Source organism: Zychaea mexicana, assembly GCF_025766255.1.
Source record: "Zychaea mexicana strain RSA 1403 chromosome Unknown BDB00scaffold_17, whole genome shotgun sequence".
Classification (NCBI taxonomy): Eukaryota; Fungi; Mucoromycota; class Mucoromycetes; order Mucorales; family Lichtheimiaceae; genus Zychaea; species Zychaea mexicana.
The window spans coordinates 44759-62088 of NW_026516680.1; the positions used below are offsets into that span (position 1 = coordinate 44759).

General features: G+C 43.6%; 6 protein-coding genes across 6 annotated transcripts; 4 read left to right on the forward strand and 2 right to left on the reverse strand.

Moving 5' to 3' along the window:
- The first annotated feature begins 795 nt into the window (after window positions 1-795).
- On the forward strand, window positions 796-2829 carry BDB00DRAFT_810965 (galactose-binding domain-like protein). The gene is made up of 9 exons (XM_053122579.1): window positions 796-1085; window positions 1174-1225; window positions 1318-1447; window positions 1541-1660; window positions 1750-1910; window positions 2003-2121; window positions 2195-2241; window positions 2318-2453; window positions 2533-2829. The coding sequence occupies exons 1-9, from the start codon at window positions 878-880 to the stop codon at window positions 2784-2786; spliced, it is 1227 nt and encodes a 408-aa protein (XP_052982183.1). The 5' UTR covers window positions 796-877; the 3' UTR covers window positions 2787-2829.
- An 87-nt stretch (window positions 2830-2916) lies between these two features.
- On the forward strand, window positions 2917-7975 carry BDB00DRAFT_810969 (AEX-3 domain-containing protein). Its single transcript, XM_053122580.1, has 15 exons — window positions 2917-3771; window positions 3931-4163; window positions 4247-4315; window positions 4399-4521; window positions 4604-5107; window positions 5196-5255; window positions 5321-5473; window positions 5543-5611; window positions 5688-6398; window positions 6468-6524; window positions 6606-6888; window positions 6956-7227; window positions 7321-7421; window positions 7508-7641; window positions 7710-7975. Exons 1-15 carry the CDS (start codon window positions 3063-3065, stop codon window positions 7751-7753), a joined length of 3522 nt encoding a protein of 1173 aa, XP_052982184.1. The 5' UTR covers window positions 2917-3062; the 3' UTR covers window positions 7754-7975.
- Window positions 7976-8064: 89 nt separating this feature from the next.
- On the forward strand, window positions 8065-8980 carry BDB00DRAFT_177321 (uncharacterized protein). The gene has a single exon (XM_053116351.1). The coding sequence runs from the start codon at window positions 8272-8274 to the stop codon at window positions 8893-8895; it is 624 nt and encodes a 207-aa protein (XP_052982185.1). The 5' UTR covers window positions 8065-8271; the 3' UTR covers window positions 8896-8980.
- Window positions 8582-10333, forward strand: BDB00DRAFT_177327 (uncharacterized protein). The gene is made up of 2 exons (XM_053116352.1): window positions 8582-8797; window positions 8944-10333. Exon 2 carries the CDS (start codon window positions 9065-9067, stop codon window positions 10187-10189), a length of 1125 nt encoding a protein of 374 aa, XP_052982186.1. The 5' UTR covers window positions 8582-8797; window positions 8944-9064; the 3' UTR covers window positions 10190-10333.
- A 570-nt stretch (window positions 10334-10903) lies between these two features.
- BDB00DRAFT_785880 (uncharacterized protein) lies at window positions 10904-12172 on the reverse strand (the record flags this gene model as incomplete). The annotated part of the gene is made up of 5 exons (XM_053120565.1): window positions 10904-10946; window positions 11104-11201; window positions 11299-11316; window positions 11605-11997; window positions 12092-12172. 5 exons carry the CDS (start codon window positions 12170-12172, stop codon window positions 10904-10906), a joined length of 633 nt encoding a protein of 210 aa, XP_052982187.1.
- A 2574-nt stretch (window positions 12173-14746) lies between these two features.
- On the reverse strand, window positions 14747-15622 carry BDB00DRAFT_785881 (E2F/DP family winged-helix DNA-binding domain-containing protein; the record flags this gene model as incomplete). Its single annotated transcript, XM_053120566.1, has 1 exon — window positions 14747-15622. One exon carries the CDS (start codon window positions 15620-15622, stop codon window positions 14747-14749), a length of 876 nt encoding a protein of 291 aa, XP_052982188.1.
- Window positions 15623-17330: the final 1708 nt, after the last annotated feature.

Here is a 17330-nt window from a genome sequence, read left to right on the forward strand (position 1 = left end):
TTATGTTAGAACTGTTATCGCATGAGAGCTTACAGTGTTTGTTTCGTCCTCCTGACAGCTGCGAAGAAGAGGACAGCAACGTTGTGCAACCATATACGATATCTAGGCTCGCCACCACTATACCGTCGACGAGTAGGTTCTTGATTGGTCTTTTCGATGCATAAGGGCACAGCTCGTTTTGTGCTCTATGGCTCTACTTCATTCCCCCTGAAACTTTATTGTTGCATTATATACTTTTGTGCCACTGATTAGATTATATCTTGCCAAAGTTTTTTGTTCTTCTCTAATATAGTGATACAATAGCCACGGCAGAGTAAGCGCCTTCAGGTGTGCAGCAGTACATAAAAATTCCGCAGAAGCCTGCTGATCTACTCATCCATCAAAGGCTTAAGCCTCTGCAAAATATTTCTGCGCCTCTATGCATATTGCTGTAGTACACACTACTCTTGCTGTGATAATACGAATACTTTGGCGCAATATTATATATTCTGTTAGACAATGTTTCTGAAAAAATTTAACTGCACAAGCTGATATGCTGAGCAGCAACGACAATCGAGTAGTTAAGAAAAAGCAGCAGCAGCAGTAGTAGTGGAATTGACTTAGCATTCAAACTATACGGTAAGTATGCTGTTCTGCTACGTACTATAGACCATGTGCCATGTTTGTTGCCACCCAGATTCCGTTTCTAGTCTCCGGACGTCATGCCGGTTCGCCTGCACTGATCGTACTAAATTTTCCGGTACATTAAGAAGAATAATCCTACGACTTTATTTTTTCTCACTTTCCTTTTTTTCTCTTCGCTCTTCTTTTTTTTCTTCTTCTTCTACTCATATAATTCCGGTACAAGAATAATAATAACTATAATCGTAATACTATAATGGGCGCTATTCAAAGTTGTCTCTCACCAGCACCATACACCGAACTATGCGCCAAAGACCTCGATGATACGATTCTAAGCTACTACGTGGATTTGGCATCGGTCAAGTTTGACGGCTCAGTCGTAAGCACTTCCGACGAATACTTTGGCGACGCTAGTAATCTTATTGACGAACTCGATCCGTTGGAAGAGGAGGAATTGGATAGAGGTATATAAACAATAGGAATCGTTGTGTAACAGCAAGACCAAATGACCAAAACGCGGTGTTGATATATCTCCTCTCCACTTTTTCAAAGACGGTGAACGCGATGGATGGCAAATCAAACGTCATGTCGTCGACAATGCATGGTCAGTCGGTCGCAATCGAAATAGTAATTAGCTAACAAACAAAGCAAAAAACGTTTCTCAGTTTTACTAAAGTGAAGTGAAAAACGAAATAGGGCAGTAGTACGACTCGGTTGCCAAGGTCACCTTTATGGTTTCGACGTGAATACGACCAACTTTAACGATGCTGCACCGCTGACCGTGACGATAGAAGCAGCACGCGCTCGCACTCCTGGTGTGCCCAAGGTAACAGACGCTCTTGCGTCCTTAATATGTCGTGTTTTTGTCCAAGTATACGTATGAGTAATATTTTACATTGTGGGTTTGTACATATATTAGTGGATTACACTTCTCCCTAACGTGCCGGTCAAACCTAATCAGCACAATTTCTTCCTCTTGGGCAGTAGCGATCTTGTTTATTCGCAAGTGAAGTTGACGATATCGCCTGGAGGTGGCGTGGTAAAAGCCAACAATGATTTTTCAGTCGCAGTGCAATGTTACATCTGAAGAGTGTTTACTCATAACAGACATATTACACCTCATTATAGGCACGGCTTCGTTGCTATGGCAACGCTGTAGCTGACTGGCCTCGAAGCCTGAAGAATCCTGTCAACTTGGCAGCCGCACAAAAGGGGGCGCGCATCACACGCTGGACCGACACACAGTATGCAAACGACCCAAATATTCTGATGGATCATGGAGAAACCAGGTATGTGTGAGTGTGTGTGTATGTCCTCTCTCTCGCTACATCATGTGGAAAATATTGTTCTTAAGTGTGCTTGTGTGTGTGTATGCTTATAGTGCGGATGGATGGGAGACACCCCATTCTCGAGAGGCGGAGCGAAACGATTATGTGGTAGTCCAACTTGCTACTCCTGGAAATCTAAGCAGTATTACTGTCAGCACTGAGCACTTTTTAGGCAAGTATCGATTTCAAACATTAAAGTTACTATCGATACACGGGCACTCTTAGCTCATCACACAAATGAACAGGCAATGCCCCTGAATCGGTTTCCATAGACGGATGCTATAGCGTCGAGGTAATTTGGACATATGCAACCACCAGGCTCATTGTGCAGACGCCGCCCAGACTGACCTGTTATTAAATTCATATAGGAGGATCCAGCTTATGATTACACTGCCGATTGGAGCAACCTTGTCCGACGCGGTGCCGTAAAGGAAAATGCGAAAACCACCTTCCAAGTAACCTCCACTGATGTCGTTTCGCATTTACGGCTAACAGTTCATCCAGGTTGGTCTCTATTTATCTCTCTCGTTCTGTTGTTAATTGCGAATAACGAATAGCTGATATGCAATATTATTACCATTAGATGGTGGCATACAGCAAATCTTAGCAATGGGCTTGCCATACCAGAAGGAAAATAAGAGTGATAAACTATTAGTGATTGGCACAGAGGCCACGAATGATGCAGCGTCTAGTGACGAATCGGTTGTCTTAAGAGACAACAAGGGTAGTCGAGGCCGCAAGCGCAGTTATCGTGCTTCTGCAGATAAAGCGACAGTTGCGATCCAGCAGACAATGGTAAAAACCACGCGAGCGAAACGGCGACAGATCGCCGCATAACTCATGTAGATCATCAAAGTTAATAAAACAAAGTAAAATGGGGTATAATTTCTTTTTTGTAAGATAAGAGGAGAGCACATGTACTCTCGCAAAATTGGGTAAAATGCGATACATATTATAATGCAGGCTTCAGAATTTAATGCAGATCAGAAAAAAGCTTGCAAAATTCCCTTTAATCAGAGAAAAAGCGGAGAGAATCTGTTTGCCCTACTACTCTTCTTTTTCTCTTTCGTTGTTTCCACATTCGCATATCCACCACACATACCCGTTGCTATTATGTCTAATAGTCCTGCACCTGGCTCGCAGCTGGCCGACTATTTCTTTGTCGCAGGTCTCCATGACGATGACCTGTTGGCAACCTACCAAGCGGCAAAGCAGGGCCGAAGAATCACCGACGACGATTACTACTATGAGCGACAGCAAACTGCAGTCAATGACCTTGACAAAAAGAACAACAGCAACAATAGTGATTCAAATCAGGTGGTCGAGGCATCACCTACGCCATTAGACGAACCCAACAATAGCAAAAGCAGCAGTGGCGGTGTCAATCATCACACCCCCCATACATCCTCCACGTCCTTGTCTCCGCGCAGTGACGGTGGCAGCAGCAGCAGCAAAAACAGCACTACAACCACTACCACTAGCACTAATGGTAATGGCGATAACCACCATCGAGCACTCCCTACCAGAACAGTTACTCTCCCCGCAGAACTGCATTCTGGAAAGAACAGCAGTGGCCGTATAAGAGATTCTTCGTTTGGCGTCCTCGATCATGTTCAGGCTGTCATTGATCACTTTGACAAGGAGCGAGACACTGCTAGAGACACTGTCATTGCAGTCCACGATCAGCATCGCTTGGCGGAGAAATTTGACACGCACCAACAAGACCAGGAACAGCAGCGCAGGCAACGGTCGTCTTCAACGCATGTAGCAGCCAGCGATCGTTATAGCTTGCATCAGTCACATACTTGGCAGCCCGAAAGTGGTATGTGTGTGTAACTACTCGTATAGAATACAGATGAAGGATTGGATGTCAACATATAAGGTAGAAGTGCGTGGAGGAAGGACAGGATGAGGGGGGAGAGAAGAAGAAGGGAAAGTCGCTGATCCACTGCCTTGTTCTTCTTGTTTGTCTCTTCCTAAGGATCAAGTACTCGTCGACAACGTCAGTACTCGGAGCCACCAGCATGGATGCATGGGACGCAATCGTCGATCGATAGTGTCGCAACGGTGACACCAAAGAACCTACAAGAAAATAATCCAAATGCCGTTGCCGTGCCGAATATTCTTGATCTGCAGTATATACCCACCGTTTTAATGCGGTACCCGAAGCAAAATTGCGTGCCATCGCAACCTTTTCCGCCCTATGTCGCTATGGTAAAAGAACGCCTTTACAATACAACCGGGATTTTAACAACCAAAATATTTTGTTGGGGTTACTGATGGTCTATTCGATCTAGTTTTGCTTTCCAAAAGAAATCACACTACACTACGGATCTCAACCTCCGCCAGAGCGACTACATTCTTTTGTAAGCGCATTTATCCTTTATAGCCAACTCTCATCCTTCATCAATATTCCGAATGGCTTACAAAAGAGGTGGTATGTTTATAGGCAATGACAGATGAGAAAGGAGCAACAATCAATGGTACATGTGTCGTATTCTATGAACGGCTACCAGAGCGGCTTATTAAACCTGTGGATGAAGCGATCCAAGACTGGGTCGAAGAGAATATGGCAAGTGCTCAGACAAGAGCCCCTTTGTAATTATGAAGAGGCTAGAAACATGTGGCTCATTCTGTGTTTTACTATTCTGCAGGCATCAAGTACGGTCGAATATGCGCAACATCTGCAAACCAAGATAAACGAAGAGGAAGCCAAGCGAAAGCAACATGGAGCACAGCTTGCATCACTTACGACATTGAGCTCGACGTCCGAAATTCAACAACAGCGGGAACAATTGGAGGAGTTGGTTCGTAGTGCACAGGAGAACGTGACCCTTTACACAGAACTGCTGGAACCGGTCAAGATGGGCGTATGCACAGCGCAGAATGTCTGGGTGCCCAAGAGTGTCGGTCTACTAGGATGCATGCCTTGGAATGACTTGTACGGCGATTGGCTCCGTGTTTTAGTAGATGCTGTGGTGGGCGTTCGTGGACACAGACACAAAGGTGTCTTGTTAAACGTGGAGAGCGCCGTGCATAACATTATCCGTGAGGTACCGTTGCCACCCCCTGGACGATTCGAGATTGGCTTAAGCATCAATCATCGACCCCTATTCTTCTCTCGACCACCTGTCAACCAAGTCCCTTTATTGAAGAATGTAAGTGCTGTCTAGGCGTCACTTGTTGTTTGCATGCAAGCAGAGAGAAACATGTACTAAAAACGATGGATATTTGTAACATCGCTAGTTCTCACTATACCCAGTGTTTCGAGCATTATCGCCTCACTTGATCTTGGCTATTACAGAGGTAAATATGAAGCGTAATGCATCAAAATGACTTCCTGCTGAAACCCATAATTTTCTTCCCAACAGACATTGCTTGCAGAAGGAAAGGTGCTATTCTTATCTCAATATGCGGGGATGCTTTCACTAGCATGCGAGACGTTTCGATACCTCCTGTTTCCGCTCTACTGGCAATTTGTTTTTATACCCGTATTACCACGACGATTACTGACTTGTCTTCAGGTATAAATCATTTTGTTTTCGGCCGTGGCGATATGGTCTCAAGCAGACACTGACGTACTATTGCTTTAGGCACCAGTACCGTATATTGTTGGGTTCATGGGAGACATGTCTGACGTGGAGGATTATATTGCCGAGGATGTAAGTACAAAGTTTTCCTTTTCAAAGACAACGCCGTGATAACATAACCGGTTTTTTCCTCTTCTGTCTCTCATAGACATGTATAGTGAATCTTGACAGTAACACAATGCACCAATACCATGCGACAATGACAATTCCCGATCGACAGCGAAAAAAACTCTACACAGCCATCGAACAATATGCGCCCCTCCATGGCTCTCGACACCGAATCCCCTATGGCGTCCCACTATCCATCAAGGAAATGTTTCCCAACAGCCGGATGCTGCTCTCCTGTGGCCGTTCCAAAGTGCAAAATACATATGACGCACCACAACGCACCTCAAACACATCCGAGTTTAGCAATTCCATATGGTCTAACAATACAACAGTAGCTTCAGGTGGTACTAGCGGTCGTCCCTTGTCCGGGCTATGGTCGAGCAACGCAAGTACTCGCAGTTCAAATGATTCATCCACATCGCTTTCAACGTCACTGGATGTCCCATTGCCGGCTATGCCTCAGTATCCTGGCAGTGTTAAACTTGCCACACAAGGCTCAGCATCTACATCCTCGCTCCATACGCCGCCCATGAGCCCAACAGCTTCAAAGAATCGTCTGCATCACCATCACCATCACCCTTCTACTTCCACGCAAAGATCATCTATGACAACGACAGGAGTCCAACGGCATGGATCAACTCGAAGTAATAGGAGTGATGTTATTATTCGCAGAGCCGAAACGTCGTCACAGACTGGCATTGGCCGTTTGAGTCGACAATCAAGCTCGAGCGATAGCAGTAATAGTAAAGACGTATGTATTGAAGGATTGTTGCTAGTTGATTATAAGTTTATATAATAATCTTTAATCCACTGTTTCTAGGTGAAAACAAAACGACGCCTGTCGACATTCATGTCAAAGCCCCGTGCTGCATTCCAAGTATGTTTTTAAAAAAAAGAAGCATGATGCAAGCTGTTGTTATACGCTTAGTTTTAATTAATTCTCATTTTACTTGTACAGCAAAACAATTTCTCGGAGACTTCTGTTGATACAGCCGCATCGCCTCGCAACTCCACCGCATCATCGCCATATAGCCAGGGTTACAACCAAGAATATGCCCATCAGCAAAATTGTGAAGTGATGCGTCGTATCAAACATATCGAAGGGCATATTATGACCGAAGTATTTTCTCGCGAGCTTCTTAGCCTACAAGGGTACCGATGTCTATGTGGAAAGCCTGTATCCGAGTTTGCTGATGGTGAGGATACGCGGGTACGCCAGCGCATGTTTATGCGATGCCAAGGTAAACTTTGTGAGAGAGATTAAAGAAGAGAAAGATATGGACTCTCATCGATAACGTATTCCTTTAGAATGTCAATTGGTGACCCATGATAACTGTACAAATCAGATATTACATGCATGTTTGCCTGCATGTTTCAATGAGCGTAAAGTCCAAGAAGCATTTCTGCGCATGTTTGCGTCCCTCTTGTATAATTATCGAACAGGCTTTGTCGACGATACACAAGAACTCAATGGTGCTGCTGCATTGGCATCTACAGGCGACTATTCAAAGAAAATGCAACGCGGTGTACTTTACTTTTCTAAAGAAAAATTCATGAAGCATTCTGACAAAGATACCCGGGTAATTAGTGACATTTGAGCATTCTTTAAAGCTGGTTTGAGTGAACCAAATTTGATATGATTTGCTAACAGTATATGTTCCCGATAATAATAGCCCTACCTATCGCATCTGGTGGGCTCACAAATGTTTACGCAGTTCATCACTGATCGGTTATCTAAATCGGCAGAGGACCCGGAGATCCTTGTTTTTGACGAGTAAAGTGTTTCCTAAATACTATTTTCTGAAACAGACAGTGTATATATGCTAACTCTCTATTTTTATTATTGTTTTATTTACTTAGGTTTATTAAACTCAAGTTGAATCGCTCAAGGTTAAAGTTTGTCAAAGAAGACACACCGTTCTTGAATGACGATTCGTTTAGTATTTCGCAAACAATCTGGGCAACACCACCTAGTGATGCGGCTGGTCAAACATGTATGTTTCTGTACTCAATCATGACGATAGACGAAGTACTGATTAAAATACTTTATGTTTTAACTTAGACGATCGATTTCCAATTGATTTGGAACTTTTAGACAAGTCATAGTATACCATATCAGTATTATTAGTTAGCCCAGTAGTAGTATATTTCATCTTAAACTCTTTCTTAATTTTTCTTTGTGTCATCTATCCTTAATTGTATAAACGTTTTTGTTACAACCATCCCTCATTTGATTGGGAATCGTATAGTTCACTTCATATACTAAAATTACAGCTTTTTTCTCTTTATACCCTATGTATCTTTAAGAACCTGTTATAAAAGACGCTGATACGTACAGTAGATGAAATTTTTGAAAAGAAACAGTAAAGGGATCACAACATTTATGCGGAAAAACTTTTATTACATTGTTGAAGAAGGCCTGATGAGTCCGTCCTGCTTTCGCTTTCAATTACGGAAGATTAAATTGCCGGATCTACCGATGCCAAGGGGATCTCCAAGGTCACATTTGTCAAATCCTTTTTCGATATTCTTAAACTCACTAAAAAGCCCCGCAAAACTTTCTACATCGCTATTCCATCAAGTGGTGAAGAGTTAGTTGATCAGATAGAACACATCTCTTACGAATGACGTCCATTTGTGTAAACATGTCGCAAGCACCGAACGAAATATCCGCTCGGCTAGCAACGGCACTCCAACTTGGCTACCCACAGCAACTGCAAAAGAAGCAAATAGCCGATTCAACGATGAGTGCATCAGTGGTCAAGGCTGCATTAGATTACGATCGGCTCGACGTTTTGTCGCCCTTTTCAGACCAAAAGCAGCAGCAGCATCAACAGTCAACAAAAGAGCATGTCGACTTTATTTGTTTACTGCCGTACGAAATTGTATCGTCGATCCTAGAACTGCTTACTACTGACGAGCTTTTGGAATACATGGACGTGAGCCGCGGGTGGCGAGAACATATTACGAGTATTCCTACGTTATGGCACCAGTTATCAATTACGCATGGGGATTATGACGTTATCACCAAGCTGACTTTCATCGGCACGTACATTCGGAAATACACGATCCACAATGGAAACGACAAAGCAATTAACGGGAGCCTGGAGCGAATGCGTTCTGGATCTTTAAATAACATCCAATCACTAAGTAAGTCCCTTGAAAAGCGGATTCTATGTTTTTATACTTGCCCCTCTCTCAAGAACTTTATATTTTTACAAGACTTACTCACTCTCTCATCTGTCTGAAAATTGATGCTAATGTTAAGCGTGGGAAAATTGCATTTGCACACACAGAAATATCCTTGACTCCGTTAGTTACTTGAGGGACACCTTGACGGAACTTACACTGAAAGCCAATTGGGAAACAGCAGATCAGTCGGATGCCTACACGTTGCCCAGTTTATCGTCGATCTTAATGGCTTGCCCTGGCTTGAAACGGCTTAACGTTGCATTTTCGACTAGAATTATCCAGATACCCGAACCCACGCATGCATCACCCAGCGAGCTGGAATTGACGCATCTCAATTGGACAACCCCGTTTCGGCCAGATGACTCGGAAGTTGAAGCAGTACTCAACACATGCCCAAAGCTACAGTATTTGCAAGTAGGCGGATACGAGGCTTCAGCTCCTGTGATGAAAATCCGGAAACGATACACCAACCTCCGGTACATTAGCCTGGGTGATGTGGAGGCATATGGTCCTGACATGAGCTTCTGGGACGACGAAATGATTGACAAGGAACAGCAATCGGAACATATTGGTCTGCAGGCACTCGCGATGCCTTGCACAAATGATCACGCTTGGGTTGATCTCCAAGCTTTGCTTGCAATGGACACGAACGGTCTGAAGAAGCTGTCACTCTATTGCGGAACCGATTTCCCCGTTGATTCCGACTATTTGATTCGACACTTTAACGGAGACAACCTGAACCTCCATCGAACATATGCTGCATGGAACAACCGTGCTCAAGTCGATGCGACCATCACAGCAACCGAAGATATCAACAACGTGGAATCATCCCGAAAATACACCATCACGTCAACATTTGAGATGGGGGACGAACGAGGTGTCCTGGGTTTTATCAATGCACTTCGTACAGGCACAACCGCTTTAGCACATACCGTATCCCGACTTCGATTCTGGAACTGCCCTGGATCAGCAATCCTGTTACCATTGCTATTGGACCTGCCTTGCCGTCTGCAAGTGCTCCAATTTGAAAACTGCGAGTTTAGTACATCTATTTTGGTTGGTTTCTTGCGAAGCCTCAAGACAAGCCCATGGCCAACGCTCCAAGAGCTTGGGTTTATCTCGATCCCATCTTTTACGGATGATGTTGTAGCCGAAATTGCTGGCATTCCGGGATTAAGGCGTGTCGTTTTATGGCGCTGCCATGATGTCACGGACCAAGGTGTGCTTAGTCTTCTCGAAGAGTGTTCAGATTTGGAAGACATTGACATTGCTGAGTGTAGTCAGGTGAATGACGAAGCTGTGCGCGATGTCAAGGACAAACTGGTTACTTCCAATAATACTGCATTGTAACCAGAGAATGCTATTTTGTTTACCTTCCACCTGAAAAGTTCTGTAAGGAGTATAATTTATTTTTCTAAAAAGATATCCCACCACCTGCCTTAATATATAATTTAACATCATTCCTATCTTCCATTATCCCCATCATCAACAATCTTATTCATAGCAAAAAGCCAAATGGATAATTTTTTATAACCAACAAAACAGTTTCTTTGCGTTTTGGTAGTAAGAGGAACTTTTAATGGGTTGATTCTATGTTAAAATTAATTACATTTACATAACTTGATACTGTTTCTAGAAATGCTAGATATACATAGCCTTTCAAAGAATATGATTAGCGCTCTACCTAAGATCAATTGTAGATGTGGCATAGAGTGGTTGATAGCACATCCATTTCTCTTTACTAGCTTTTATTACTACAGTTCAGTGGCATCAACTCATACATTAGGGGGTAAATCATATTACGTACTTGTAGAAACATGTTTACAAAAGCCATTATCAGTCACACACCCTTGTAGAAAGTGAAGCTGTATCAAACGTGACCGACACGCAAGAACTTTTAACTTATGCTATGTACTAAACACATCGCAATCATTCTAGCTTCAAACAGATCAAAAGTGGATATCACTAAATGCAATATGTGCAGGACAATGTAGTATTTCCTTGTTGATCTCTAGATATTGCCGCCGTATTTTTCGTAAATTTGATATGGTCTATCCCGAAGGTTCAAGACATCAAGGCATGGTTAATGAAAATGTGGCGATGTATGCTATTATTCATCAAGTACGTTTTCATGAGATTTTTACATATGTGTGTTCACTTCATTACTATATAATTCCTAGCTTAGTGCTATTTTTTATATTCTAACTTTACTTATTATAATTTTATATATATGATAGCAACACCACCACCACGTGTGTTTTTACCAGCTGGAAAGGCATACGCTCATAGTACATGCATACTGCGTGCAATTACGTCTGACACCAAAGGTGGAAAAGATGTCAACGCTGCGCCACGTAGTTTTCTAGTAAGATATAGCAAATAATCACCTCTACGCGCTATTAGCCCGTTATACCTTCCTCCTCCCTTCCCTTCACAATTAGCCCAACCAATAACTTTACCCTGATATACAAATAATACTACACACATACAAAAAGCATAATTAAATAAAAAGATGGGGCAAAATTTTCAAATATGTAGCCCTTAATACTAACTTTTTGTTTCGTATTTTTATGCAATACACATTAAAATGTCTGATGATATGCACGAATGCCAAATATCAATGGAGAAATAGTAATAAAAGAAGATGGCTTCGCAAATTAACAATAAGGTGATGAGATAAAGATTAATGTATACTGTATAGTAGATACAGTATGACAGAGTCCGTTTAACTGCTAGTGGTATTGATTCTGCTGTTGTGCTGGTACTTGTTCCTTTGTACTGCCTGGACTATCTGATCCAGCTACTGCTGTAGTGGCCAGCGGTGGTGTTGGTGGCGATAACGAAGGATCAGCAGCAAAATGATACGGAGCACTAGTATTACTACTGGGTGCTACCTCCGGTGCTGCTGGCATTGCTTGCTGTGCTGGCTGCAACACAGCATAGTAATAGCCTGGTTGAGGAGGTTGTTGAGGTAGCTGTGCACTTCCTGGAGGGATTGGGATGGCAACCATTTGTTGAGTTGCATCAGCAGGAGGAGGCGGTGGTAGTTGTCCCGGTAGATAAGGCTGATAGTATATTTGCTGTTGCTGTTGCTGTTGCTGCTGTTGTTGTAGCTCCTTCTTTTGACGTCTGCGTACGCAGACAGCGATGATGATCAACTAGCGGTAGTAGTTTCTCTCTTATTAGAAAAGGTGACCTTTGTCTAACCCCCAGTGTGTGCGGGTGCTAAAAATCACATAGAAACGAGCTTACGATTGCCAGTCCTACCACGGCGCCGACAACTGAACCCACAATACGTCCGATATAGTACCGTTCAATATCGTCGTAATCCATCACTATAAACTCTCGCTCAGCTTACAAAGAGCAAAAAAAGAAGTGGGAAGGAAGAAGATCAGATTAATGCTTTCGTAACCAGATATCTTTTGTTTTATGGACCATGGTGTAATGTCACACAAGAGTCTTCATCGTAAAAGTTGTAGTAAAAAAGGCAATCCATGTCCGCTTTGCCACAGAAAACAATTCTGGTAGGTGTGACCAAAGCCTGTCTCTTGTGGCAACATACAAGAAACACAGGGGCAAAATCAAAATCTTCGCTTTCATTATAATTATCCATGAACTCCCACATATCATTCAGTAGTTGAGGATTCACTTCTAACGGATTTTAATATGCCGTCAAGAGCTATTCGATGCGTGTCGTAAACGGATACATAAGTTTTCTGTGAAAGTGGTCTATTATGATTGCCATTGAAAATAGACCCCATGGGTAGTATTTAGCTTTTATTGCTGCGCCATTTCTTTGTTCACTTGCGACCCATGTATACACGTTTGTAACTAAATGTTTATGTATAACTACTACCTCAAGCTTTTCGCTAGCTGTAACACGTTCGTTTTACTAGTGCTGCTAGCATCTAAAGACGCCTTTTTCTCTTATAGTATGATGCGACAGGCTGAGGAAATTGGACTACTTTTACGCGAAAATCTGCGCTACACCAGGCTAATGGTTATTATTCGGGTACGCATTTTTTGGTTCGAGGAGTCTTTAAATTTCTATCATTCGTAATCGACGCTGTTCTGAAAAGCAACAGGCTTCTTTCCGTGGGTTGGCGGTAGACTAGCGGGATGGTCATTTTTTTAGCTTGACCAGGCCGGTGTGAAAGGTGTTACAAACACGTCTGAAAAGGCATTAAGCTTGTCATATCACGAATGTGTATATAATATACAAGCAAAACAACAACAAAATCATCCAACGCTCCATCGAACAGTTACAACTAAGAGACATGACAGCATATGGCAAGATTCATTCATTTGAAGCGTTTGTGAAGAAAACATAAACACGCGGTTGATATCGTGTCGCCGTACGGCAAAGTAATCCTTACATTTGCAAACAGATTCTATTTCTATGATTATCCGGCCCTTGAGCTATCTTTCATTGTCTGTTGATTTCTCGAGTATTGCACGCAATATAATCTAGTATGTCTACAGTGATCATAGTTGCAATTTCGTATTATATTACAGTAGATCACCCGTTACTATAAGCAGAAAAGTTTTCGAAAATGGTTACAACCAAAGAATGTTGATTCCTTTACATATCAGCTCTATACAAAGCACCTATAACAATGGTGCTGAAAATTGGTACAGTTTCTGGTGAGATCCGCGTCTATTCGCAGAACCACTACGACGATCAAGGACTACCAGTTTCTTGGAGTAAGTGGTTGAAATTCTTCATATCTCTTGGCTTTTCCTTTAAAGAAGTAATGTACCGTCTAACACGCTTATGATATCGCAGTATTTCACAAATTACCATTTTCTACAAGTTGGTCAAGAAGCAAGGATGTCCTCTAAGAAAAGAGGAAGAAGCACTTGGTGTGTGCATGACTGCTTTAATACTCTAAGCTACTAGTAGCATAACGATGTATTTGATTATAAAAGACTGATAGACTGTAGTAGAAAAGGGACTAGCGTACTAAGACTGCACGGAAAGATTTCATAAATAGGCTGTTTATTTTGGGCATCCGGAGTATAAGGAGAGCAAGTACCGCAAGAAAAAGACGCCTGTGGAATGAAAGGGAAATCAGTGACATAGCCAAGTGAATGGTGACAAACAAGCATAAATGAATAAGAACCTATCCGTAACCGGCGACCCACATTCGGGAAGCTTTTGGAATTGTTCCAAATAAATCAGCGTATATGGGTATGGTGATCCGCTTAGAAGCGAGCGATACGTACGTTTGATCAAGAGCCAAGTCGTATTATGCAATAGAAGAGTACATGGCTCAATTAATAAGAAAAATGCTATGTGAGAGAAAGAGAGATCTCGTTTTTGTAAGCGGCTTCTGTCACTTGTATAGACGGCAGTTGTGTACCGTCACAATAGTAAATAGAAGGACGCGTGAATCTTGTAGACGCGTGTTCTTGATTGGGATTGACTTATCAAGCCTCTATGTATGTCGCTTGCTTGATCCGAAGAATCCAAAAGCGCGCAGGTAATACAAGTGATGCTCAGCCCAATCAAACGGGCAAAGAGGAGACGGGTTGCCTTATTCGTTACATAAAAAGAAAATCTTTTTTGTGCTCTGTTTGTCTTTGCAAAAAAAACTTACAATAATTAAAGAAAAAGTGTGGTGAAATGGAGAAGAAGAAAAATTCAGCTATATAAAGTCACACATATGTAAAAGAAGAAAAGATAAAGTGGAATTGTAAGGTTTAAACAGGGAGGGGGGCATAATCACAAGAGGGATGAAGAAAAAAACATTGATTGATGGTATATGTGGTAATGATGGTGGTGGAAAAGCATGTGTTATTGTGTGTGCGTGTATAAGTGAGAAACAAATGTACGAAAGTATATGCGCGATGGATGGATGGATGGATGGATGGTTGGACAGAAGAAGTGACAAGTCGAAGCGGCCATTATGAAGCCGCAGCGACAGTGTCTTGAAGATACGGGGCCCAATTTGGATCTGGCAAAAATGCAAGCTTGTCTTGTCTTGACATGTGATGGAAACCCAGCACCTGCAGGACACGTGCATCTTCGTAAATGGGCATACTGGTCTTCCCTTGGTCATCGTCATCGTCGTTGCTACTGCTGCTATTACTGCTGATGACTGCCTCTCGTCCATCTTGAGCAACGTCGACATGGTGGGGATCGCTGCATCCGACAACAAAAAACGGTAATGAAATGTTGTTATCCTCGCCGTCTATACTGCTGTTGGTGGGACCGTTGAGCTGGTTGCGATGGATGAGCTGTCTGATTTGCAGGTACTGCTCCATCTTATCGCTTACGACGCTGCGCATCTGTTGCGTTGCTTGCATCAGCTCATGCTGTCGCTGTTCTTCTTGCTGAATCTGTTGCATCAGTTGTTCTCGTTCTTTGGTACTGCTGCTGCTGCTGGTGTTGCTGCTGCTTTGTTGATGTTGCTGATGGTCGACGGGCTGTTGGAGACTGGCAGGAATACCAAGCCAGCGGATCTCCTTCTTATCCTTTGCAATGATGTCCATGGCCATCAACACGTTGAGAGCATCGTATACGCGTCGACGGATGTTCTTTTGATCATAGCCTTGCTTGCGACCATCGCGTATCTCGGCTGCGAGCTCGTCCGCAACTTGATTGTAGGTTGTCACGCCGCGCTCCGCCACTTTGTCAGACACGAGCTTGCTAAAGTGGCGTAGGCCCTTTGTGACTGCATTGCCACCAGCACTATTGTTACTACCATCACCACCACGCTTCTTTTCTTCGGTTGCCGCAACCTGTGATGGTCGCTTGAGTCGCTTAATCACCTGCTGCATTGTAGTTGGATTTTGTCGAGGACGTCCGCGTTTTAAAGACTGCTGCTGCTGCTGCTGATGCTGATGCTGATGCTGTTGCTGCAGTTGTTGAAGTTGAACAGGCGGTGTTGATGGTGACAGCGCAACAGGCGAGTTAAGCAATGAAGCAATCGAGTTCTTCCTACTAGTATCGCTGCTGGAATCGTCGATAGGTGACCATGAGCTCAGACTTTGGGATCGGCTGCCTGGCGGTGACGCTGAAGGGTCATCATATTCTTCGGGCAGGAACATGACATCCTGCAGCGAAGGCAGGGCCGACATTGGCTGTTTTTCCTGTACGATGGGCCGCAAAAGGATGATAGCGTCGTCGTCTGTCTCTTTAGATAGGCGGCAGTTTGTGAAACGTGCATCGGAACCATGAGCATGGGAAGCGCCGGTGTCAAAAAGACTGGCTTCGTGTGGAATCATCCACGGAACAAAGGCTGAGGGTGTTGCCATGCTTTCTTTCGGTTAGAAAGTGACTTTGTTTGCTAAATGAAAGTGTGTGGGAGCTAATGAGTGTGTAGCGTCTGCTGTGATAAGAACAGTAACTGGTAGGGTGAAAAGGAGAGTGATGGCGTGGTGGAGGACGTGTGTGATGTGTGCTTTGAGAGAGAGAGAGAGAGAGAGGGTGTGTGTGTGTGTGGTTCGGAAGAAGCGAAAGAGAAGGGAAAAGAGATGAAAAAACAGAATGCAAGTTGTAGAAAAAAAATATTCTCTGTTGTTTAGCCTATTCAGATGTGCAGACCGTCGGTTTTGTCTCGACCCCATCAAGGCAAAGGGGGTGTGGGTGCGTGGGGGAGGGGGGTACTGCTGTGTTTGTGTGTTGGCTTGGTGGCCTTGGGGGCCAGCGCCACGGAGCATGCTCCCGAGCTGGCTGTCAACTTTTTGACACTGCGTGCAGCTTGTCGTGCATTGACCATATTCTGCTACCTAAGCAACCGTCTCTCCCAGCAACACCACTCAACCCCTTTCCTATGCCAACAGATGCTCCTTATTTTAACGTCGCCTCTTCAACAAGTCAGTGCACTGAATATTCTGCTGTGCAGCCTGTAGCTTATTTATACTCATCGACACCATCGTCATCAGCGACTTATTTGGTATCTCATTGGCCCCACATCCACTTTGTATGCACACACATTTGCAAGAGCGCGCCGTTAGCAACCTTGGTGCCCACACTCTGTTCGTCCGTCGGGCGTGCATGCTTAGAGACAACCCCTGGAACTCTGTGTAGCTCATATCTTAGACAACAACGTGTATCGTCGAATCGTGCTGGAACTTTATCACGATGACCGAATTTACACAGTATGAAACTGCCGAGCTCATGTAAGCAGACTACAGGCCTGAAGGAGTCATTATTCCTCATTCCTCGTTACGGTTGAGCAATAGACATCTACAGAGCTCGCAAAGGGTGTAGAGGATGCTTTTAAAGTCACATGTATTTGCAAGCCTGGAGTAAATACCATACTCGTTTATGTAGCTAGCGGTGCTCGACAATATTTATCATTACACTAGCAATCACTGCTCCAAGAAACATGACGGCCGTTGGTAGTAGGACCCCATCAAGGTCGCCCATCGAATCCACGTTGTTGTCGTTGTCGTCGTCGTCATGGCAATATCTCCTTTTTTCAGACATTTCAGTGCGCCAAGATCGGCGCCGTCGATAGTAATACCGCTCATCTTCTGCTGC